The sequence below is a fragment of the Colias croceus genome, chromosome 24 (genome assembly GCF_905220415.1).
Source record: "Colias croceus chromosome 24, ilColCroc2.1".
Lineage (NCBI taxonomy): Eukaryota > Metazoa > Arthropoda > Insecta > Lepidoptera > Pieridae > Colias > Colias croceus.
In genome coordinates, this window is record NC_059560.1 from 451,761 (window position 1) to 477,457 (window position 25,697).

General features: G+C 32.2%; 1 protein-coding gene across 3 annotated transcripts; it reads right to left on the reverse strand.

The window, feature by feature from the left end:
* Positions 1-60: 60 nt before the first annotated feature.
* Positions 61-24,799, reverse strand: LOC123702926 (aminopeptidase N-like). Of its 3 annotated transcripts, none has more exons than XM_045650777.1 (19): positions 24,712-24,799; positions 16,124-16,287; positions 11,443-11,717; positions 10,916-11,074; positions 10,674-10,721; positions 10,241-10,403; positions 9,359-9,571; positions 8,677-8,886; positions 8,192-8,325; positions 6,703-6,901; positions 6,041-6,233; positions 5,479-5,638; positions 4,720-4,933; positions 4,161-4,270; positions 3,574-3,741; positions 2,957-3,100; positions 2,408-2,489; positions 1,891-2,036; positions 61-374 (listed from the first exon to the last, which is right to left on the reverse strand). In XM_045650777.1, exons 2-19 carry the CDS (start codon positions 16,280-16,282, stop codon positions 260-262), a joined length of 2,892 nt encoding a protein of 963 aa, XP_045506733.1. In that variant the 5' UTR covers positions 16,283-16,287; positions 24,712-24,799; the 3' UTR covers positions 61-259. The 3 variants fall into 3 exon arrangements, 2 of the variants coding, with proteins under 2 accessions (XP_045506733.1, XP_045506732.1); XM_045650776.1 differs by lacking the exon at positions 24,712-24,799 and adding an exon at positions 22,073-22,180; XR_006752937.1 differs by lacking the exon at positions 24,712-24,799 and adding an exon at positions 22,073-22,180 and having other exon boundaries at positions 237-1,800; positions 1,831-2,036.
* Between the last annotated feature and the right edge of the window lie 898 nt (positions 24,800-25,697).

Below are 25,697 nucleotides of genomic sequence, written 5' to 3' on the forward strand. Positions count from 1 at the left end.
GATGTTTAGGCTTGATACTTTGGTGGAATTTAAGGATTTTAGGGTAAAAAAAAAACAAAATAATGTCAACATAATTTATTGTACCACATCGATCATTACATCTAGTTAGATAAATAATAAAATAAACATTTGATCTAAAAACGCTCACAACCAGCTTACGGACGGATAGACAAAATCACATTTACAATATAATAAACAAAATTAAATATATTATGGCGTATTTTACACATTTTTAACAATCATTATTTTTATTTTTACACTATTTTCTATACATATATAAATAAGGCTCCAATCGATGACTCGATATATTATGTATAGCGTATAGAGATGACATGAAGATAGGTTTTCCTTGCCAAGTGGTCGCCGGTTCGATACTAGGAAAAATGAAATTTTTAGACAAAAATATAAAAAAAAATAAAGCGTACATTTTTAACGAAGCTGTGATATTTGCTAACTACTTTGAACGTTCAACAATGCACATTTATTGGTCCCAATATTATAAAAAAACAAATTAAACACATATTATATTCAGTATATTAAACAGATAATAAATGAATATAAAACAAGGCCATCTACCGCTTTGTTCGTTAAATTATGAAATGTCATGTCAAGTATAAATTACATACAAAATACAAAAATAACTAATAATAAACAACATTTATATATTAGATTTAAACTATTTTAGAATTTCCATATTTCCCTATTATTACAAGAACTATACAATATAATACTTTGTTAAAAATGCAACTACATAACAGCAATTAAATTTAATAATGCGCATGTCTACAGGCGTTTATAAGCCGTTACAATGTCTACTATAATAATTTGTAGATATTTGTGACTAAAATTCATAATTTCGTTAATTATAGTTACATAGTTTTAAAAAAATTAGGTACCTAAATTAAAATTTTATTTAAAAAATCTGGCCTTTTAAGATTTTCTTATACGAAATCACAAATATCTTCAAATTTATCTACTGAACATACAAAAAAAAAACATTTTACATAATTAATTATCCATTTATAGTTGCGGAAGCCAGGTTAAAAACAACTTACAGCAACAAATTAACTACAAACTGTCTATTTTTTCATTTGAGTGTGTGTTGTCACTATGTGATGTTTATAAATGTATATGTAATAGTAAATATAAGCTAACTCACACTTTAGTTTAGTGTGAATTAGTGTTCACTGTGAGCAATATGTTGTGAGTTATGTTAGACGTTCACTGTGAGTTGTACTGTGTACTGTATATCGTGTAAAGTTACTTGCTTACTGTGTACTATATTATCATGTGTACTTGTATCATGTAAAACATAATTAAAAACAATTTCTATTTAGCGTCATGTATATTTAAGTAGTATAAGGTAGTTTTCCAATTACAGCACTAGAGCGCATTATGCGGCATAATGCTTAACGTTGAATGTTCCAACTCACAGAACAATGTGTTCCAACTACAGCAACGCTTCGCACAATCGAGCACTCTTAAAAGTAATGCGCGTGATGCGTGCAAACTGCAATCGATGCCAACTCAGTGACAGAATTTTAATTTTCCCCATATAAATTCGGCATTGTGAGTCGCATTGTAATTGGAAAACTACCTAAGTGTAGTACATATATCAGTTGTGTATAATATGTACTATATTTATATCTCACCGTGTCAAATGCACTGTATATTGAGAATTGAGATATAGTACTGCGAGTACATAAATTATTTTTTATCTATATCACTTTATTATACAAAATCTATTTCACTACAAGTATACGTACTAATATCGTTTATCATATTGTATTTGTTTGTATATTGTATATTTGAATTATTCAAGTATTTCACTGCAATTAAGTCATTTATTATGTATGTATATTTGTATGTATGTATGTTTATATATCTTACTGCGAAGCATGCCGCATATCGTTAACAACGTTTTGCGCATTCCGTTTCAACCAGGCGATGTTAACTCTTGCTCTTTCGATGCCCTGAGACACGCTGAGTTTCGCTTCGGATAGGTATTTGCTGTTTTCGGACGACCATTTTAGGAACTGAAAGGAAATATAAGGTTTTTATATTTTGTTGTGTAGTTTTTATTATTTGGTTGGTTATGAATGGGTAAATTTAATATTTTCAAAGTTTGGACAGAATAAATAGCTGTTTAATTTAATTTTATTATAGCGAAAATAGTGTAAAAGTTTGAGAAGCGAAATTGAAAAATGTGAACTAAAATAAAGAATACACTGTCGCACTGCATTAAAAATGTTTCATGCGTAGGTCGCTACTTTCTACATATACAATAAAAAAATTGTTAGATTTCCAGTAAAAACTGTCTTTCACAATTCTTTTAGAAACTAGTGAAAATTAGTAGAATGGAAAATATAACTACATACTAAAGAAATTAAAGCTATAATTAACTTACCTCGTCAAGTTCCCTCTGTGTAGTGAATTGATTGAGCAGTGATTTTATAATGTAGCCCAAACGACGGCCCTGCCCTTGGAACCTGTAACATAAAATTATTTGATCTAAATCTATACTAATATTATAAAGCTGAAGAGTTTGTTTGTTTGAACGCGCTAATCTCAGGAATTACTTGTCCGATTTGAAAAATTCTTTCGGTGTTAGATAGACCATTCATCGAGGAAGGCTATAAGCCTGCTGATAGGTTATATGTTATCATCTCGCTAAGACCAACAGGAGCGGAGCACAGCTAGTAATAAATATACGACTTTGTAAATTGTAAATAGGTAAGTTTAATTTTATTAAATCACAAATATATCAATTTTATATTTGAATCGCAATATACAGAACATTTTAGTGTTACTGTATCAATAGAGTACCCTTGTACATTATACAGTGCACAACTGTATGGCTTTAGTTACAGTGCACTCACACTATAAAGTGCTTTACAAGTATAATTACAGTCCACTCGCACATTTTACAGTACAATTATAATAACACAGTACTCACGCGTTATACATATCCTCAATACGTGTGTACACGAAGTCCTTAGCAATGTAATAACCCACGTCAGATGAGAGCACAGAGGTGATCGCTGAAGCTGCGTCTTGACGACGAATGTCTGAGTTGTCGGATATCGACCATTCTAAGTACCTATGGAAATGTTAAAGGCGTTATTTCAAATGATACGGTAAAATTATAGGTTTATAGTGTAGGTATTGATTTTACAAGTAACTTTGATTAAAGGTCAGCTGTTAACTTAGAGTAAAATGTCAATTATTATTAAAAACATAATATATGAATTTAAAAAAAAATATTGGAATTGCCACATTGTAAGTATAGCTTATCTTGGATGACAATCATCAATTCTTTGGGCAGTTTTAGATACCATAGTACATTGTGCCTATACAATATGCAGTGCGTGTGGTGTTTGAGTAATGCGGTATGTACAGTGTAGCTGTGTGCGGGGTGTTTGCACTGTGCAGTATGCGTCTGTTTGTGTGTGCAATTTGTATAAGTGCAATATGTTGTGTACAGTATACCGTCTTCAGTGTGCATTGTGTATATGTGTCCGTATGTGTATATGTATACTGTATATATATATGTGTGTGTGTGTGTGCACTCACTGCGCCAACAGCCACACATGGCGTGTGCAGGCGAGCGCCCGCAGCAGCGTGTCCCGCACAGCTGCAACCCGCGCGTGGCGGCGGCGCTGCAGGGCGAAGCGCCAGGCCGCCGCCCCACCGCGACGTAGAGCATAGCAGTACACTGTGGGCCGCAGGTCTAGCGGGATGCTGCGGTGGGGGTAATAAGTAGTTTTTACATAATATGGATGATTTAAGTAAACAATTTATTTATTTTTATCAGCATGGCGGCGTGGTTACAAAGATTTGGAACTTCCCTTTTAAATTAAAAAAAAAATGATGACGTTACCCTTAAGTATTTGTCGAACAAAACGAACTATATAACCTACTAAAATCAAACAAAACATAACGAACATGAGGGCATAAGGTGACATATAATAACTACCACTTTGTATACTGGAACAAATTAGTATCAATCCATTACTTTAATATAAATTATAGAAAGATACAATAAAAAATATTACAAATTAAAAAAAAAAAAACATTATCAAAATACCTACTCGATATTACATAACTTAAACCATTCACAAACATAATGAAAGAAAAATAAAAAGAAAGCAAATACACACGGGTTATTCTCATCAGGATTATCTGTTTCCATCCATTGCTGGAATAGAGCGATCGCGTTTTCAATGCATCCCGGAACTTCAGCACGACAAGCCGCTGAACTTGTTGCTACCTGTATTTTGAATATGTATTACACCTATTTTATCTAAATTTAAATATATCTAAAAGTATCACATTTTATCTAAAAGTATCACAACAATCTACCAACTAACATAGCACAAAAAATTTACATTATAAAATAGCAGATTACAAAAAAGAAAATTTTCTAAAAAGAAACATTTACATCCTGGCAATTTACAAAACACACTCAAACGAAAAGTAATGCACCGCACAAACCGGGCAGGTAACACAACACATTCAAACACCAAAAAAATATATTTTAAAACAACCTGGCAGCTGACAAAACATTCAAGCACAAAAAAAATACAACCTGACAGTTTCCGAAACATTCAAAACCAAAAAAAGCAACACCACAACCTACACACCACACAAACAACCAACCAAACAAACAAACAAACAACCTGGCATACACAAAAAAATACAAAAATTCAAATATCGAACCTGCATCTTCACGCTATTCAAGTCATCCGGGTTCACAATCTGTTTGGTCGCCAAGCCTCCCTTCACGTAATTATTGCGTATTATTTTACGCATGTACTTTTGGAACGCGCCGTAGTGTGGGGTGCGTTTTAGTACGTTTTCTATTTTTATTAGAGCGGAGAGGCCTGTGGATAGGGGCAGGTATTCTTCTTCGTGTTGGAGGTAGCTTGCTAGACTATGGAGATTAATTATTTATAGTTTTAATAATGAAACGCAAAATAAAAATTCTAAATTATACAGAATAACAATATGTTTCTATGTATGTAGCTGTTTATTTTATAATACCAAAATCAACAGCGTATTGATAGTTAAATCATTTCTATGATTTTTTTTTCATACTATTTATATTAGTAATAATTAACCAACTAACTCAGTAGCCATTCGTCAACAAACTCAGTAGACAGTAGTCAACTAACTTATTAGTTATTAGCCATCTCAGTAATAATTAGCCAACTAACTTAGTGGCTATAAGCCAACTAACACAGTAGTAATTAACCAACTAATTAATTAGCCATTATCCTACTAACTCAGTAGTTAGTAGCAAACTTATTTATTTATTTATAATACTTTATTGTACAAAACAATATAAAAAAAATTAGTACAATCTAATAAGGTACAAATATTTTGCACAAAAGGCGGCCTTAAAAAAACTTAGTAGAAATTAACCAACTAACTCAGTACGTATTAGTCAACCACCTCATTATCTATAAACCAACTCACTCAAGCGCAGTGCTATAATCGAGCCGGTTAGACCAGGCGAGCTCAAACGCGTCAGAGAGCAGCTGCACCCGGCCAAGCTCCGGGATTCGAACGTGCGACCGTTTGAGTGTGCTGGCTAAGAGCTGCCAGTTGCGGGTGTCGTAGTTCACGCGGTAGGGCGCTGTGAGTGAGTAAAGTTTTTAATTAATTGTAGATAGAACACAAAATTATTATTGTAAAAAAAACTACGGCTCAGAAAGTGAAGCAGACAAAGTTAATTGAGGAAGCATGATTTATTAATGATAACTCAATAATTATTTAAGATAAGTATAAAGCGATCATCATCAATATTTTTATCCTACGGTCCATATATTCAATGCGATGCGATTTTAATTCAATGCGATGTGATGTAACTACCGTCAAAATTGTTAGCGTCACTTCAGAAATGTGGTAAAGTAAACATTGACACGTCCTTATAAATTACTTCTTTTAATTTGAACCAATAACTTCCTTATAAAACATTCTAAGTACACATTGAAATTGAGCTTTTACATTTTAACTACAGAATATAAAACCAACTCACCGATCATATTATAATTGAACAGCACCCACTCATCAGGCGTTGCGCTATGCTCGAACCTGTATTCATTAGCTACACCTTCGGATTGTGATAGCCATTGCACTTGTTGGTTTTGGGAATCCTTCTCGCAGAGCACACTGAGTGGGACCCACCAGGATGAGGTGGTTTTTGCTGTGCCGAGTGAGAGGTAGCGTTTCTGTAAGATAATAATTACTTTATGGCATATATTATATGAAATTACATAAATAGTGAATTATTTCAATGTAAATATTAAGCAAATTGGCGAGTTATACATACATTTAAATTATTAATTTGATGACATAAATTAACATTTTACAAATTTGAATTAACCTTAGTCGACTCACTAAGTCCATAACGAATCACCTCAGTTTGTCTACTACATATTGCTGTTTGAGTTCTCAAATAATTTAAGTTTCTTTCTATTAGAAGAAGATCTATTCAATAAACCGTTAAGTAGATGAGTGAAGACAAAATTAAAGTAGAATTCACCCTTATCTAAAATTACGGACACACTCATAGTAACACACAATAAATTGACCGACGCCCTTAATCAATAACGTTTTTGACTAATTTTTACAGACAAAATTGATTTCGGCAGTCAATGAGTTTTGACTGTAATAAATACATAAAAATCTATCATTTACCTGTGATATAGTCAAAGAATTATCCGCATAATCTCTATTCACTGTAAGCAGCGGATAACCAGTTTGTCTTGTCCAAGTGTCCATCACTTGTTTCACAGTCACGTTTCGAGTGAGTCCGCCATTTTGTTGACTCACTTGAGTGAGTTCCTTCCAGAGGTCGTCCTGTTCCGCGTTGTTGTATGAGTGGGTTATGAGGTAGCTGGAATTGAGTGGGTTTTGTGAGGAAGGTTTTTTGTAACGGTGTAATTTATGAATGTTGTGGCTAAGGTGGTTATATTTATGTTTGTAATTGTAGCATTTTATAAATTTAGTCGGAAAATTTGTCTTATCGGTTAAGACTGAAAAAGTGCTTATGGTCGTTCGATATCATTTTGCATAACAAAATATGTGTTGGATATATTGCTATATGGTTATATACTTCTACTATATATTTGTTGTATGTGATATATATTATATACATTGAATATTTATAATTATTCTTTCTTTTTCCCTAACGCCTTATTTTTTGCTCACCCACCTCCTTTTAATGTCTCTCGTTACATATTAACTTACGGTGGCCTGGAAGAAATCTAGCGCTATCTAGCGATAAGGCCACCGTTTGTACACATTATTTTAATCTTATCTGTACTTTATGTGTCTCTATTTCTTTTGTGTGTGCAATAAATAATTAAATAAATAAATAAATAAATATATTTTTTCCATTTAAAATAGGTACTTACCTACATATTATTTTTGAAGTAATGATTATAAGCTTTTAATGGACGACTTAATAATAATCTTTAGGTTTTATAGTTTTATTTTTAAAGTACAAGTTACAAACAAAAAACAAATATAGCACCTACATAATACTGAACTGATTTGCAATTTTCTGGTCAATTAAATTGAAATGCATGACATTAATTGTGTTCACGGCCGGAGTTATACAGACATGTGTATTTCAACAATATGTAACAATTAGTTTTGCTCTTTGTTTAAGAAAATAAATATAGTCAAGTTATATATTGTACAGCGAAATACTAGAAATCTATTGTAATTAAAGAAGGTGGTGAAAACATTATTTTAAGAAAGCAGAATTAATCGATTAATTTTAAAGTTAATGATATTAGAAAATTCAAAATCAAATCAAATTTCAATTGATTTTACTTTCTAGCAGTTCCTTATACTCCAACCTCCAATGCCTTAAAAGAGAGTCCTATGTTTTAAAGCTATTTATATATTCATATATAACATATAAAACATAGAAATAGGTTATTTTATTCGGCACTAAAAAGTCAGTTTTCATAACATTTTCATTTAAACACTTAAAAAATTAAAAACAAATAACAAAAAAATTAAAAAAAATTAAGAACAATTTAAAAATCAAGTCTAAAATGGCCATCACATTAGTATCAATAGCAGAAATTTTTTCAAAAAAGTTTTTTTTTACATAAGGTACCTATTTATTTTTAATCCTAAAATTATAATTAAACATTATAACACATTAACTCACTTATGCAGCGCTTTCCTAAACACATCCTCGCCAAGGAACATTGTCATCATGCGGATTAGAGTTGAACCCTTTCTGTATGAGATCTCGTCGAAAATCTCCGATATACGCTTTGGATCATCTATTGCTACAGACACCTGTAAAAAGTGTGATAAAGTTAATCAAAATAAGGGAACAGATATTATTAACATTAGAAGAAGCAAGAAGTTACAATATTTATTATCAAAGTATCCATAAAAATTTAAACATTATTTTGCGTATGCAAGAGGTACTTGCATATGTCACGAAATAAATAGTTGGTCGCTCCGACCTGGCCAGCTAATGCGCAAATCACCTGCCCAAAAATTAACTTACTCACACATAACCTGACTCAAACACCCAACTCACACATAACTCAACTCACATATAACCAACTCTCACACAACCAACTCACATATAATCAACTCGCACATAACCCACTCAACTCTGCCTCACTCATCCCCGCTCACCGGGTGCGAAGACTCCAGCGCGTCCAACGCCAGCACGGACATAATATTCCCCACCGCGTACGCATGTTCCGCCCGCCATGCCGGTTCGGCTGCACGTACGCCCAGAGATGCGACGAATGTAGCGAAACCCTCGTTTAGCCACAAGTCTGACCACCATTTCATTGTTACTAGGTTGCCGAACCACTGGTGGGCGAGCTCGTGGGCTATCACCTGGTGGAATTAAAATAAAACTTTCAGATAGACGTATCAAAACGTAACATCTTAGTCTCCTCGTGGACACGACGCTCGCTGCAAAGTGAGACGCCGGTATAATAATATCTAATGAATAAATCGCGTTAAACTACTCGAGTTACTTTAACAATTAAAATAATTTGAAAACAACCGTACTTATAATTAGAAACTTAAGTTAGGTACTGTAAACACAGTCATTTAATTCAATTAAAATGCCGTTAATTATCCGTATCGATAAATGATTCAAACTTAATTTATATTTTTAATTACAATAATTCACACACTATTATAACAGACCACATCTCAGCTTAACATCAGGCGAGATTGTATATTCCCCTTAAAAAAACAGATACAACTTTTGAAACACCTATAAATTATAATCTCCTTTTTAGACCTCCTGTTACTTAATCTTTCTTAATAAATTGATTTCACCCCAAACGAAAAAACTTACCTCAGCAACTCTTTCCTTATTCAAAAATGACGATTGTCCCTTATCGTACAATAATGCAGTTTCTCTATACGTAATAAGTCCCCAGTTTTCCATAGCCCCAGCAGAGAAATCCGGGATCGCAATCATGTCTTGTTTCGGTAGAGGGAAGGATACGTTGAAGAATTTCTCGAAGTACGATAGCACTTTTGGACCTATGGTGGCTGCGTAGCCTGTCTGGGGATTGTAATAAAGAATATTAGGAGTAGTGTAGTTTACTAATTAGTTACGGCCTTACTAATAAAAAGTTAAACAATGGATAAATTTCAACCATTTTCTACCATAGCTGTGTCCTGCTCTTGCTCACATAAAACGTCAATCATAAAAACAAGACAGGTTATTGCAATAACTAATCCATTGCATAGCGAGTGGGTAATATTTTATTAGTAAGACCGTTAATGTGTAAAATGAATTGCATGATTTTAACTTTTAATTAGAATATAAAAATATTCAATTATCAAGTGACAAAATCCTGCGTTTATCATATTTATGAAACTAATAACTCTATCTATTTACAAAGCTTGTGCCAAAAATCTACTATCTACTTTTAATATTTTTTGCGAAGATTTTTGAGTACCCAAACAATTTTGCCAATTACTTGCTCTATTTACAAAGATTGTGCCGTACCCAAAAATTTACTACCTATCTACTTTTAGTCTTTTTCTGCAAAAATTGTTGAGTACCCACATATTTTTTTTTATCATAAACAACTTCTAGAGTACCCAGGTACCTCAATCTTTACTCGACAATAAAAAAATTGTCTTATGTGCTAATAAAACTTTTTGGACCTACCCTCTCTTACAAAAAAATCCCTAAAAGCAGAAACCCTTACTCCTCCTCACTTACCTGATCAACAGCATCTTTCCTTGCCCAGATCCTGAACTTAGTAGTGGACAAAGCTGGTGGACTGTCCACATAAGCGAATTTGGAAACTACAAACGCCACTAGATATGTGGACATTGGCACTGATTTCTCGAATTGGTCCCAGACAAATTGTTCGCGGGGTGCACTGGAATAGTTATAAAATAAAAATTGAAAATGTGGGTAGTTTTAATTTTTTTAATTTCTTAGGTATTTGCTGTGTCTGAAAAATTCCATTCTTGATTCTTTAAAATGTAAGAAAAATGTCTTGTTATTAACTTTATGTTCTCTATCTGTTCAATTTTTCCGTTTAATGGCATACAAGTTAATTTCAATGAATCACTGAGCTAAAAAATTTACATATTTCGTTGGATCAAGTCAAAGTGTATCTATCAGTGTAAGTTGGAGAAAAAGTTACCTGAAAGATTGTTTCATCATTTCCCAAGGCCAGAAATCTTCTAGAGCACTGAAAATAAATAGAATACACATATTATTAAGCAATCCAATGTATTAACAAATATTTTAAGTTTTTTTTTTTATTGGAATCGAAATGATTCTATTCTAATTATTCTAAGATGTCAAGCATATGGAGACCAAAACAATTCTACTAAAAATAGTTGAAAAAAGCAGAAATCTAAAAAAAAATAAAAAAAAACTTACTTATCATTCGAAGAACTTTGCAAAGGCATATTAGAGACAGCTGTAAAATCTTTATTATGGGCGATATTGATTGAAAATGTTGCCTTGTATATCGGTTCGTCGAAACATGGGAACCCTTTGCGGGCGGATATGGCCTCGAACTGGGTGGCTATTAAGTACCTGTAGGAATAAAATTATATGTATTATTCAAAATCTGGTCAGAGAAAGGTTTTTTCTAGTGAGATTCCTGTAAAAAAATCAATTGAAAACCATATTGGTAAAAATAACTAAAATAAGATAATATTTAAAATACTTTCATCTGCTCATAGATTCATTTGAATAATTAATGGATAAAATGTGTATAATGTAAACTGTAATAGTTTCAAATATTATAAAGAAATTGTGTTGCCGTTGCCAGTTCACAACTACAGGCGTTTTACCATAATACCTAAAATTACGTATTATTTTCCAATTCCCGTGTGCAAAAGTGATGGCGCTACACAATCTGTATAGCGCTATCATGGAAAAAAGGCTAACTGGATACTTACTCTTTCTTCTTACGCTTACTATCCACATAGGAGCTAATGTAAACTCCATCCAGACCTTGCTTCAAATTCCCATAAAAAGGTATGGCCAGTTTATAAATCCTGTCTTCCTTCAATTCTCTGTCTATTTGCAAAGTCAAGAAATTATAGGTATCATTTAAATCGACACCCTTAACTTGATATTCATGGTTTTGACTAGTCAATTTGATTTTTTCGTTGGCTATGGAAAAGCCTTGCGCGTGCAGGACTATTTTTGATGTCGGACGTTTTGCTGTAAGCTGAAATTGAAAGAAGAATGTCTTTTATAATTCTGGGCAGTATAGAGTTCTTTAATCTGAATCGCATGTGCCATACACACATTTCCATAGAAATCTGACTGTCTTCTCCGATTCCCAAATTTCACAAAATCTACTAATATTATAAAGCTGAAGAGTTTGTTTGATTGTTTGAACGCGCTAATCTCAGGAACTACTGGTCCGATTTGTAAAATTATTTCGGTGTTAGATAGCCCATTTATCGAGGAAGACTATGGGCTATATATCATCACGCTAAGACCATTAGGAGTGGAGCAATGCGGGTGAAACCGCGTGGCACAGCTAGTTAAGGATATAAGTAATGAATTAAATGCTTCTTTTGTTAATAGCAACAATCCAAAAAATATATCAGTCTAGCAAAAATATAACAAGAAGCTTGTCGTAAAATGCATTCTCATCTAAACAATAAATAGACCAGAAATCACGGCAATTATTATAGCATAAATATGCGACACGAGGACAAAACAATGTATCTACCTATAAACTATATACTTACGTAGCATAATTTAAAATATTTTTACATATTGAGATCAGCCAATTAAATATGCTCCGTAGACGGTAGACTAAAGTTGTCAGTAGCTGAATGAATGAAGAGACAATATGAAATACCTATCTTTTTTATTCTAATGCTCTGAGTTTATGGCTTCTAACCTGGATTTACAGATTATCATGATTTTTCCATCCCCGGTCGAACTGGGAACAAAATTGCATAGACCGAAATGTTATAAGACCTACAACGTAAATACATATTGACCCAGTCAACAAAAACCTGACTAATAAAAGTGAAAGTTAAGTTTGTTTAAGTTTTAGACACTGATGCAACACCTAGGCTCCTTATTGGATTTAACCATAACGTCAATAAATACCAAATAAGTATAATGGCTTGGTTAGGAAATTCGTCACATCTCATTGCTAATTAAAAATGGCTCATGAATCACATACATTACAATTAATATTTATATTTATATTGTATGTGTATCGCACGATGTAATAATACTAGTGTACACTACTTGTGCGCTACGGTTTTACCCGTATTGCTCCACTCCTATAATTGGCCTTAGCGTGATGATATAGATTATAGATATACTCTGAAATAATTTTTAATTTAATTAGAAAGCGCAAAAACAAACACATTCTTCAGCTATATCATTAGTATAGATATATGTACATAGATTGGTAAAAGGTGACTATAGCATATTGTATAGGTACCATGTTCAGTACACATTCGATTTTGACAAAACTTTTAAATTCGTGTGTTGAGAAATCCGCAATCCAAACAAAAAAAATAATCTCTCTCGAGACTCGAACGTCTTTCTTGTAATGATTAATGGATGTTATGTCCTTTTAGGTATATTATTGTGTTATGCTGTTTTCATATCGACGCGGACGTTTGCCTTGACCCTTACATAGTACCTAAATTAGTACTAAGCATAGAAGCTATAAGGTATGGAGTCCATACTCCATACTATGGACAAACGACAAATAATTTAGTATGATGTGTATAATTTTTTTCGTAAATACTTTTGAAAAATGTTGCAACTTGCAGCGTAAAAATTTTCATTGAACCTCCATATACCTACTAACATACACGAAATATTATATTATGGTAAGTTTACTTGACGAAATCTTGATTTAGGTATCTACTGTTATATATTATCATAATAAATGGGATAAATTGAAAAAAAGACTATTAATACAATTTATATTTATTTGTTACTTACTTAATACCTAAGACTAATTTAAAAAAAAAATGGTAATGTTATCAGCTCAATCAGCTCATTGTATTTTAATTGGAAAAATATCAACTTTCCTGCATAAATAATGTATGATTTTCATATTTCGCCTTAACTCTCTTAAGGTTAGGTCATTGCCCCAAACGAAAAAAAAAAACAAATTTCGCAACCGATTTAGTTAATTCAAAATAAAAAAACAGCCTTGTACCGAGATATTGCATGCAAAAACAGTTTTTCATTGTCACAAGAGTTTGCAACGAAACGTTTTTTGGAGCGGACGTGGGTCGACTTATTATTCAAAATACAAAGGAAATGTTTAGCGTACATTGGAAAGTAGGTTAGGGAGATATTTTATGCATAATGTTGTTTGTTTGTCATGCGCGCAATGTACATTATCTAGTTACCTTGTGTTCGCAATTCGCATAATTAGGTTAAGGCTCTGATTTGTAGTACCTACTAGTTAGGTATGATCAATGAATGAATGAATGAATGAAATACTCTTTATTGTACATACACAGTAGTAAATTTTGTTACATAGATAAGATAGCTTATAATATAGATGTACAAAGAGCGGCTTTATCGCTCGTGAGCGATTTCTTCCAAGCAACTCTATGTATGTATAGATATAGTGAGCAAGAATTAAAGAGTAGAGTAAGACAAGGAAAGAAGAAAGAGTAAACATAGAAAAGTATTATACATAATGAAGGACACATAAGTTGATACATTAATATTACAATAAGATTAAAATTATACAGATGGAAAGCTTAAATTTAGATTTATTTTAATGATTTGTCAGTGATCGAGCGAAGGTAGTAGTTCTTCAATTGACTTTTAAAGGAGTGAAGGGTCTGTGCTTTTCTTATCGTGACTGGCAAGGAGTTCCACAAGCGGATTGCTTGAACGGAAAAGGAAGAATGGAAAAAATTGGAAGAATGGGAAGGTATATGAAGGGTAAGATTTTCAGCTGATCGTAAGTTCGTATTCCTAGTGCCAAGGAATTCAAAATTAGCTTTTAAGTAGGAAGGTGATGTGGGATTAAAGATAATGGAATAAAGAGAGGCAAGGATATGTGTATTCCGGCGGAGGCGGATGGGGAGCCACTGAAGTCTTGACCGAAATTCCGAAACATGGTCATACTTGCGCAGACCATAAATGAACCGCACAGCAAAATTTTGTAACCGCTCAAGTTTATTAAGTTGTTCTTGAGTTAGATTAGTAAGACATACGTCAGCGTAGTCAAGGATTGGCAGAAGTAAGGATTGGGCCAGCAAAATTTTGGTGGGAATGGGAAGCAAATTACGCAATCGACGCAAACTAGAGGCGGCAGCAAATACTTTGGAACTTATGTTTTTAATCTGCTGAGACCATGACAAAGTTTCGTCTAGTATAATACCGAGATTTTTAACAGATTTACTGTAAGGAACAGTAGTACCATCAAGTACAATCGGTGGCAGAGTCGTCCAATTAATCCTAGAAAGGAGACTTTGGCTGCCAAATATAATTGTTTGAGATTTTGAAGGATTTAAACTCAGTCCAAAAGATTTACTCCAATCAGATATGTGTGAGAGGTTACGATTTATACAGTTCACAGCTTCAGGTAAATCAGTCAAAGTGGCTTGTGAATAAATTTGGAGATCATCAGCGTATAGGTGATAATGTGAGGTCAGTCTTGTGGTAACACAATTTATAAAAATCGCAAATAAGAGAGGTGATAGATCAATCTTTATGGAAATTAAAAAATTGTGTGAAAGTTTACTTTTTATAAAACAAATTAAAATCCGTTCAATATGGGATTTAATAAATTAATATGTCGCATCTTCAGCTTGAACTGTCTATCAAATATTATGTACCTATAATGAAATTATTCTTGATGTGATAATAGCTGTTACCTCTTAATCCATTAAATTTAATAAGGCTATATCTTCTAGGTATCTTATGAATAACGATATTGAAATATTGACCACGATCCTTATATACTGTCGTCTGTACTTTTTAAATATTAAACTTAGTATTTCTAAAAGTCTACAAAATCTATAATACGTATCTAACTATGATCACAATTCACAAAGTTTTTGGATACAGATTGAAATTTTTACATTCGCGCCCTTTTGGTAGCGACCAAGTAGCGACGCACTCTGCACAGTTAAAAAAATGCTGACCCAATTAGAATATCTAAGGAAAAATGTGAATCAACCTCACACGTGTGCCATTGGAATATAAAGCAGATATCGATGGCCACAACATGTTTATGTATAACTGTAGTCTATTATAAATTATAATACTAAACATAGACAAGCGTTATTCTTTTGTTTTCATTTCGCGCGCAAACGACATCCTAAAGTTCGATGACACGTATGACATATATTTTCGGAAGCTCGTAAAGTTGAACGGCTTTTTTGTATTTCATCTATGCTAATTTTATAAGATAATTTAAATAAATATACACGATTAACCACCGATTAACCCAGTTAAAAATTCTAGTTTAATTTAGCTATAAAAAAATGAACTTTTGGACTTCATCTTTTTTTGACAACTTTCGCATGGCATTTTTCGTTACATCTACAATATCTATAACATTTTATAATGCTTCATAAAGGACCAACACCTGAACATAATTATTTTGACTCCAAAACTTACCGTAATCTCAACAACGCCGAAGTGTGTGAAGTTAGTCTTTGGATCAGTATCGTAGGCTAGTTTCACGTCATAGTGCGTAGGTATGACGTCATCGGGCAGAAGGTACTCGCTGTCGGCTGCGACCAGAGCAACGGTCAGGCAGAATATTAGTAGCCGCATTTTAACTGTTGATAAAGAAAGAATATTATAATATTATTCTTCTTAGTAAGTATAACTTACTAAAATTTTTCCTACAAGCATTTTTCCTACAACGAGAAAAGCTTCTAATTTTAAGGAAAATAATATAAGAATGTAAACAAATAAGGTGAATATCGACTTTAAATGTCGAAATAGCTATTAATAACAAAGTAATGATCTATTTATTCGACTTTGAAAGTGATGGACTAAAAATTAAAAAAAATGTTTTTTTCACGTAAGAAGTGAAACTTCTTTACGACCTTATTTTTCAAGAAATAATTTTATAGTAAATTATTTCTTTTACAGAAATACGTCGAATCACGCGTGGTAGGCATAAGAAAAAGGTGGCGCGTACCGGAAAAATGTCACGCGTACGGCGTAGCGAAAAAATGTTACACTAAATTTTTTTCCAACACCGATAAAGAAGTTTCACTTCAAAAAAATAACAACATCGTTTTAGCACTATGACTTTTTGTGTCGAGGTTTAATACTTAGGACTTAGGTTAGGTATAGGTCCTTATAGGTCATAGGACCTCACCTCATTATGTAATCAACTAATTATATATCTTCCCAAGCTTAAATACCACTTATTTAATTGAGGTACAATTTGACACAAAGCTTTAAAAACACAATTGGCTAAAGCCTAAGCTAAAGCAGACATTCACAAAAACTTAAAAAATAAAATTAGATGAAAAAGTCCTAACTAAGCCTAATCTCGGATTGATAAAAAAAAACATTGATAAATATGAATAAGATGAATTCCAAAGAATATTGAAACTAACAATTATCTGAATATTTATGCTAAATTTATTCATTCAATTCCCGCATGTGTTATCCTTACATTTTATGGCTTATTTATGTTTTACATAAAATATGCACTTTACGCCTAGGTAATTGTTCAGTTAGGTAATTAAGGACAAACGTCGTTACATAAAATTAAAATATGAACAGTAAATATATGGGTCATAAAATATAATATGTATGGCATAATGGCACACCTTGGCTTCATTTTGATGAGGTAAAATCGCTCCTTTGTATGGAAGCACATTTTAAGATCACCTCTAAAAAATTTTTGTATTTAATATCTACAACGCTCTATTGTCAAAATTGACAATATTTTTGGCTATTTTTGGTTGTTAAATGGGTCATTATACAAAAATGGGGTAACTCAATGTCACCAGCCAATTTATACAAAGTCTTATTATATTTTAATCAAATAACAATCTATTTTAAAACAATAAAGCGTCCTTTATTTGGTCACTCACTTTCACTTCTTTATTTAAAATACAAATTGATAAAAAAACAAAATTAATACTTAAATAATCAGTACTTTGGCATGTCACAACTCCGAAAACCAACAATCAAGTGGCTATTTTATAAACATTAACATTGATTAGAGAAAACTTACTAACTCAGGACAATCTTTGATATACATAGTATTATATAGTATAACTTTCATAACGAAATGTTTAACATTTTATTTAAAAAATAAAAATAAACTTTGTCATCGTTTTTATTGGTCAGTCCGTTGTGTGTTTTTTAAATTTGAAATTCTCGCTAAATATCACCAAGTCGAGGTCAAATCCCTGTCTAAATATTAATGTTGGTAATGAAGTTACTTGTGCATCCCATATTTTGATGGTCATCATAACTGTACCAGCGCTAGGGTTGTGTTTGTCCTCTAAATTCGTGCTGCGCCAGTCAACATTTCAGTCCTATGGTGAGTCGTTATTTTATTGTTAAACTGATTTTTATTTTCATTCATACATGGTTAAGTATGATTTGTAAAAATATAGTTTGTTTATATAAGAAATAAGGCAAAAAAACATAATTTGTGATTATAATCTCATATTAAGTCCCTTTTTATCAATCCGCTGGCATCAGTCCTATGTCAGATATCGCGTCAGTCCACTACCCCATAGTACTGATGATTCTATCGTTTTTGAGAACTTTTATCTTGATTGCTATTGATATAAGCATTTCTATTTGATATTTCAGTTTAAAACATCATGCGCCACGCTAAAAGAAACTGAATTTGACTAGGGAAGAAACATTTAAAAAAGAGTAGCAAAGAAAAGAGCTATTGAAACAAACTACTAATAATCTTATTTAAAAGATCTTATTTTATTTTAATTATTGATTTTGATGCTTTCAGGGCATAGCTTGTTATATGTATTTATTAGATAAATACGTAAACGTATAATATTGTGAAGTAAAATTACCTCAAAATAACATAAAAGTTAATTATTTTAATAACATTATAAAAATGTCAAAAGGCTCTTATGAAAACTCAGATGAGACTTTCATTCAAGCCTTTGGTTAAAAACCCTGAACCATTTTATGAAAATTAGTACTTTTAACATAAATAATGTTAGATTTTTAGGGCTCCGAACCTCAAAAGGAAAAAACAGAACCCTTATAGGATCACTTTGTTGTTCGTTTGTCTGTTAACACGTTTTTTTGAAGCGCGTGGAGGTATCAATTTGAAATTTATATTGAATACTCAACATTAAGAACCCTTGGGGCTGTAAAAAAATTAAACTTATAACGAAACGCAATTAAAAGATACCTACATCCGTTAATACTGCAAATTTCCGCAAATTTAAATATTCGCAAGGGAATAAAAAAATACACAGGATGCTTGCCGTGTATACAGTCTTAAAATATGGTAAAAAGCAACGTCTTATAACACAGATAAAGAAAAATTGCTAAAAGTGTAAATTTTAAGTTACAAACATAATAAAAATAGGTTTGTTAGGAGTCCAACTCGCACTTGGCCGTTTTTTTTGTTTCTATTGTTTGTGAATTACTTAAAATATTAAGTAAAACTAAGTCAAAGTAGTAAGTTAAGTAAGAGAGTAAGAATATTCACGTTGCGTTAAATGTCAGAAGGCTGTTTTGAAAATTGAGACATTGTTTTTTCCCAGTATCACAATATACTATCAATTATCATTTTTAAATGTAACTAAGTGATTTAATACTTAAAAGACATGTGCCATTATTAAAACTGAGAGATTTGTAGTAATTTTCATTGAACTTCTTTAAGAATATTACAAAATTGTGTTTTTTATCAGTACTATGTTAGCCTTGTCAGTCCCCTGGAGGCCAAATCCAGAAAATTTAAAATATCTCACAATCTACTTAAAAAAGTGGCTGGCCCGATTTGGAACAATATATTCATTAGATTAGCTATCACATACACCCTAATTTGTAATAATCCGATATAAAAAATATAGTAAACAAAATATCCTTAAAAGTTACCCCATTTTTGTATAATCACCCAAATATTGATTTCCATAATTTTTTTTAACATAACAGAAGAAGGGAGTTAGATAAGACGTGCGTAAAATTGAGAAAATGCGCCATTTTCGGTAATATTTTTTTTATTTAAATTATATTGAAAATAATAATTGATCTAACCTGCATATTTTTTCTTAGATGATTAATGTTTAAAAATTAAATGGACTCGCTGTTAAACAATAACCGGAATTGTTTTCTAACAATAATAATTATTATTGACTTTGTTTAATTTTCCTCAAGTATAATTGTTGATACTAAACCACTCTCACTTATAAGTATTTGTAAAATATTGAGGAAAATCTTGGTAAACTGATGTTGTTGTTGGGCTATTTTGTTTTCATAACATAACTGATTCGGGACTAAAACTCATTTTTATTGAGCAAGAAAAATAAAAGGATATTGGTTTTATTTTACGAAACTAGCTTCCGCCCGCGACTCCGTCCGCGCGGATGTCGGTCTTCGCGTGGATGGTTATTTCTCCATTTTGAGTACCTCTGTCAATAACATCTTATAAATATCTATTGGACCCAATTCCCAAATACGGCTAGGCCTATAATAATACGCAACGTGTGTTCGCGGTTCTACGGAACAACGTCTATGGATAAAACTGAAAAATTAAGATTAATTTTTTTCTACGTATTTTTCCAGGATAAAAAGTATCCTATTTTACGCCCAGGATAATAAGGTATAATTATACCAAGTTTCATCGAAATCGAACCGCTAGTTTTCACGTGATGCCTTCACATACAGACAGACAGACAGACAGACAGACAGACAGACAGACAGACAGACGGACAAAAATTTTTTTAATCACATAATTGGGTTTGGTATCGATCCAGTAACACCCCCTGCTATTTATTTTTTCAATATTTTCAATGTACAGAATTGACCCTTCTACAGATTTATTATATGTATAGATGGGCTGCGATCTTTAAAGCTTCGTAAGTATATGCTAGTATACTTACTAAGTATTATATTATCTGTGTTATATGCCACATAGCAAGGTATTTGCATTGATCACAAAATATTACTTGCTCTGCGATCACAAAGGCTCCATCAAGATTGTTGTTCAACTGTTGTTCAACAAATGTACATACGGTGAATACGAGGCTTTAATGTGTAAGTACTAATCCTTCGTGTAACGCAATGATACAGAATATTATATCGTTGTTTTCATCATACAATATAAATTAGTCGAATGCCAATTTGTTTACGATACCTACGTGCAAGGGACTGTGGAAAGGTTCTCTAAGAGCTAGCGCACAAGAGCAACTTTCTCCGCAACTATTTTGTCTCTCCCATCAACTCTATGGGGAGTTGCGTCGCGTCGCTACGTGCGCGCACTTTCTTACTAGCCCATAGAGTTAATGGGAGAGACAAAATAGTTGTGGAGACAAAAGTTGCTCTTGCGCGCTAGCTATAAATATTTCAATATAATGGCAGGTTTTAATTTCTGAGAAGTTAGCATTATTACAAGTTATTAATTTGCTTAGAAATTAGAATGGCTACAATATATCGGCAGGTAACATAGTCTAATTTTGTACTGATCAGGATCAAAAACAGCGTTTGGAATTTAGAGATGTTTGTAACCTCAGCACAGCTTCAGCACACAGAATCAAGTACTTACCTATAACCTACGTACCTATATTATATATTATACTGGTAATAATGGATAATTTCTATGTTTACCGACTGTAAATGTAATAAAGAGCATCTAAACTTACGTATACGGAACTGTCCTGATGTTACTAACTATTACATTATATCTCGCCTTTCACTTGAATGTTTTTGTGTTTACAATCTAGTCGGTTGTCTGTCAACTTTGAAACTTCAGCGATTTTCAACTTCAGTTTCAGAGACAAGTTTTATTTTTCGTTATCTAAACCTAGGACTACAAAACGAGCTATTTGTGATAGGACAAAGGGACAAAGTTAAGGACATGTCCAAAAATACACTTAAAATCAATTAAAATAGATGAACCAAAAATCCAGAATCGACAGTAATGAAATGTGTACCTACCAAAGGATTGGCATTGATCCATTGAAGTACCTATGTATAATGTTACAAAAGGGGCAACTCTGAAAACGTTATAGTATAGGAGCTAGGAGCAATACAATAACGAACTTCGTTTTTGGACACCTCATTTGTTTGCATCGCAAAATCAATTTATAAATAAAGTATACATAGCTGCAGCCTGCATAGTTAGGTACCTACTATAGAAATTACTAGGGCTTCAACTGTCCTTGCACTAAATAAGAGACTGCTTTCGCGGTAATGACGCGATGCAATTTATTTTTACATTTTTTCACACAAAATATTATAGTAGTTACTAATAAATTCCGTACAATATATTGGTCGCTGATTCTAGATTGTTGCCTCAGATGGATCAATATAAAATTGCAGGCTATAGGTAATCCAATATAACTAGGTAAAATTATATTCTCAAATAAAGTTATAGTTTAAACTACTTACGTTTATTGTTTTTATTCATTAAAAGAACCAACAACCACTGTATCATCACACTATTCTAATACTATCTATACCCCGCATTGCTCGGCCGCTTATATTGGTCAAAGCGTGATGATATACAGCCTATAACCTTCCTCAATAAATCGAACATATTATAACAGTGAAATATTTTTTCATATTGGACCCGTGGTTCCTGACTTCCTGAGATTAGTGCGTTCAAGCAAACAACAACTAACTATTATGCTTTATTATATTAGTATAGTTAGATTAAAATAATTATTGTAATGACGTAAAAGGGAATCCAAAATTATAATTATTTAGTTTTTTCCTCATACATTTTTTACTTTCTCCATTTTACCTGGTCCCAAAGCTCTCAGCTGGTTTTCGAAAACCTAATCAGTTCAAGGTTCATTGCACTGCCAATGTGATAGTGATACCCGCCGTTATGATAATGAAGTTTATAATTTATTACTTTTAACTTGAATACGTTGAGAAAAAGGTATGGAATATTATGTTAATAAAATATTTTACGCATTCCGCCATGGAAGGTTACAGTGGCGTTACTAAGTAGCCTGTGATTATAATAATTAAACAATAGAAATATAACTATGATTATTTTTGTATAAACTAACGTGTCACGTGATCGAATTCTAACCTCGTACATACAGAAATAAGTCGGGTAAGAATAATTTACAAAAAAAGCATAGGTTGATTGAATTTGTAAATAAAATACAAAGTTGAATTAAGTAGTTAATATAATACTGAATAAACTGTACCTGTGGGCTGTGGACCTGTGGTTGTAGTAAGGGTTGTAGAGGGCAAAGAAATAATTTTATTGCCTATCTGTTATCACTGTTATGTTTAAATGATTATAATTATGTTTGAAGGTATTGTCTAATTTGTATAAACAATATTCATTCCTACGTTTTTACAACATTAGTTGGGCCAATTATGTAGACTATGTACTTATTTTTGTATTTGAAGGCTAGGTAACTACGTGTATTTTTATTTTTTTTAAACAAGCTGACACAGCACACGTTGATTTGAACGTACAGAAATCGGTCAATCTGTTTCAAAGAAGTTACATCATAACTCACAAGTCACAACACAATGAATTTTGGCACCACACTCTTTGCCATTAAACCAATCCGTTCATAAACAATAGAAATTGTCGTATGAATTATTCAAAACTTAAGGTCGAAGGTCGTGGTGTGGTGATCGTCTGACACAGGATAACCATGTGCGCCTGACCCTGAATATTTGAGGCTTTACTATGACTCATTACGCGTCAGCAGTATAAATAAAAATAAAATCATTGGCTAACAATGGTTTCCGCGATGTGTATTATTTTCTACTCTCTTCTCTATCCGCGCACAGCTTCATCCATTCACCAAACTTCACCAAAGTTTTGGGTTCATGACCAAAGTTAATAACAAACACAATATCTATGTTTGTTTATTTTTCTACATCATACGTTATATAGAGGAAAATTGTAAGAAATGTTTATTTTTCTGAAAGTATGTAAAATGTATAAGTATTTTTAAACATAACAGGTAAGTTATCTTCTTGTTTGGAACACGCGTAATCTGTAAACTTTTATACATATGTCACTAGCAAACCGGGCGAACTCCGTTTCGCCACCAGAGACACCTTTTCTTTGCTATAAACCTCACGGAGCCCGAGACCTTTCAACGAATGCAAAACCGTGGAAATCGGTTCGTGCGTTCTGGAGTTATAGCGTCAGGAAGGAAAACCCGACTTATTCTTATATAGGTACAGTAGATTTTTATGATAGTGATGGTGTATTTAAATCAAGTAGCATACCTACTACATACATAAACGTCTTAAACACTTCTAGGAATAATTTTATATACTACTGATTATGATTACCGTAAAGTTATAAAAAATACATAAGTAATTTAATATACATAAGTATTGTACTCCGTTTAAAGACATGAGACTTTCACAGTAAATGGTAAGTTTAAAGTTTAAACAAGCCTGAATACTTTCGAAGTATGTTTATTCTTATGTAAGTTTTACACCATCATTTACATCCGTTACTTTTGAAAATAATTAGTAAAATATTAATTAAATCATATATTAGGTACCTAACTAAATAATAATAGATTTTATACCAACATCTTAAGATTTAAAATAAAAATATTCTATTGTTTACTTTGCTAACAGTTATTAATATTTATTGAAAAATGTATTCTAGATTGACGGTAGCAGGTAGCAGCAGATACCATCAACATGAATAAGAAAGTTGTCTAAAATTGTACGCAAATAATTTAATCTTGCTCTAATAATGCACTTTTTAATTATGAGATCAAAAGTTACCCGTGCAAAAAGTTGCAAACGACGCATAAAACACCCACATCACATGTGACTAATTCGATTAGGATTAAAATGAGTATTAAATATAAAATTCAATAAATCACGGGTTTATAATTCGCCATGAACGCGAAACTATAGAAAAATCGACAACGTAATAAAGAGAAAGTGAAATGTTAAACAACAACTTACTTTATAGATACATGAGCTCGAGCGGTTGATACAAACATAAGATTGTATAATTACATTTTTATGAATTGTGTAATATTTGTAATAATCGTAAAGTAAATAAAATGAAAGCTACTTACGTGAACCGTCCGCTGCCACCAACGTCCGATCACACACTAAATTTGTTGTGGACAATTGGACATTAGGATAGGTCGAACAAGCTGCCCGTAGATTGATTATTTATGACATCGATTTGATTTTATGGATTACTGTATCGATGATAACTATGATTATAACACAATATTATATTGAACACCTTTTGCCAAAGCTTATGTAGGTATGTACTTAAAGAGTAAGTTAGTAGATGTTTTGAAATTGAAGAACTACCATTTGAAAAAGAAAAAAGGTTCACTTTTTAATTTTTTTTTTTTCATCGGCGGCAAAAAAGGCGGCCAATTTTTTTAAATATAAATAAGTACCCAGGATAAGTACCCAGGATTTTTTTAAATAATTTGTTGTGACATATTTTTAATTAATTCTTGGGCTATTTATTCTCAGCCAAAGCACACGGTAATATTTACATAAATAACAATTACGTATTCTCATTCAGTTTTGGCGCCAAATTTACTTTTTTTTACATTCAAAGAACTTTAATACAAAAATAAACATAACTACTTAGTCTACACGCCCGAGTTCTATGAATGAAAAAAAAATTGCACATTGAAATTAGAAAAAGTAGACAATTTTTTTAACACGTATGACGTAGGCAGTTTTTCGTAGGTGGTGGGCACCCGCCTATCAATCCCGTTGAAAAGTTATGAATGCCATGATACTTTGGGGACCGGTTATTTTTAGTGCATACAGTGATAACATCGTAAATAATAGAATTTTACTATTCAAATTTCGTTTGACATCAGCGTAGATGAAGATTACCGTTAGAGGAATGAGAGGCCAATCACCCAGCTGTCGTTTTATATAACAGTAGATGATAACTTATGATTGTAGGCACAGATTGTAGGGAAAATATGGATCTAGCTTAATTATACCTATTATATTTCTTGGAAAAACATGTAAGTAACAAAAACTATACTTTGTGTTTTTTTTTTTTTTAATATTATTTGAATTA

Coding starts and splice junctions, on each gene's coding strand:
- LOC123702926 (XM_045650776.1), bottom strand. CDS start 22,118: ATGATACAGTGGTTGTTGGTTCTTTTAATGAATAAAAACAATAAAC. Junction 11,075..11,442: donor AGTAAGCGTAAGAAGAAAGA/GTAAGTATCCAG, acceptor TTATTCCTACAG/GTACTTAATAGCCACCCAGT. Junction 9,572..10,240: donor GGAAAGATGCTGTTGATCAG/GTAAGTGAGGAG, acceptor TACAATCCCCAG/ACAGGCTACGCAGCCACCAT.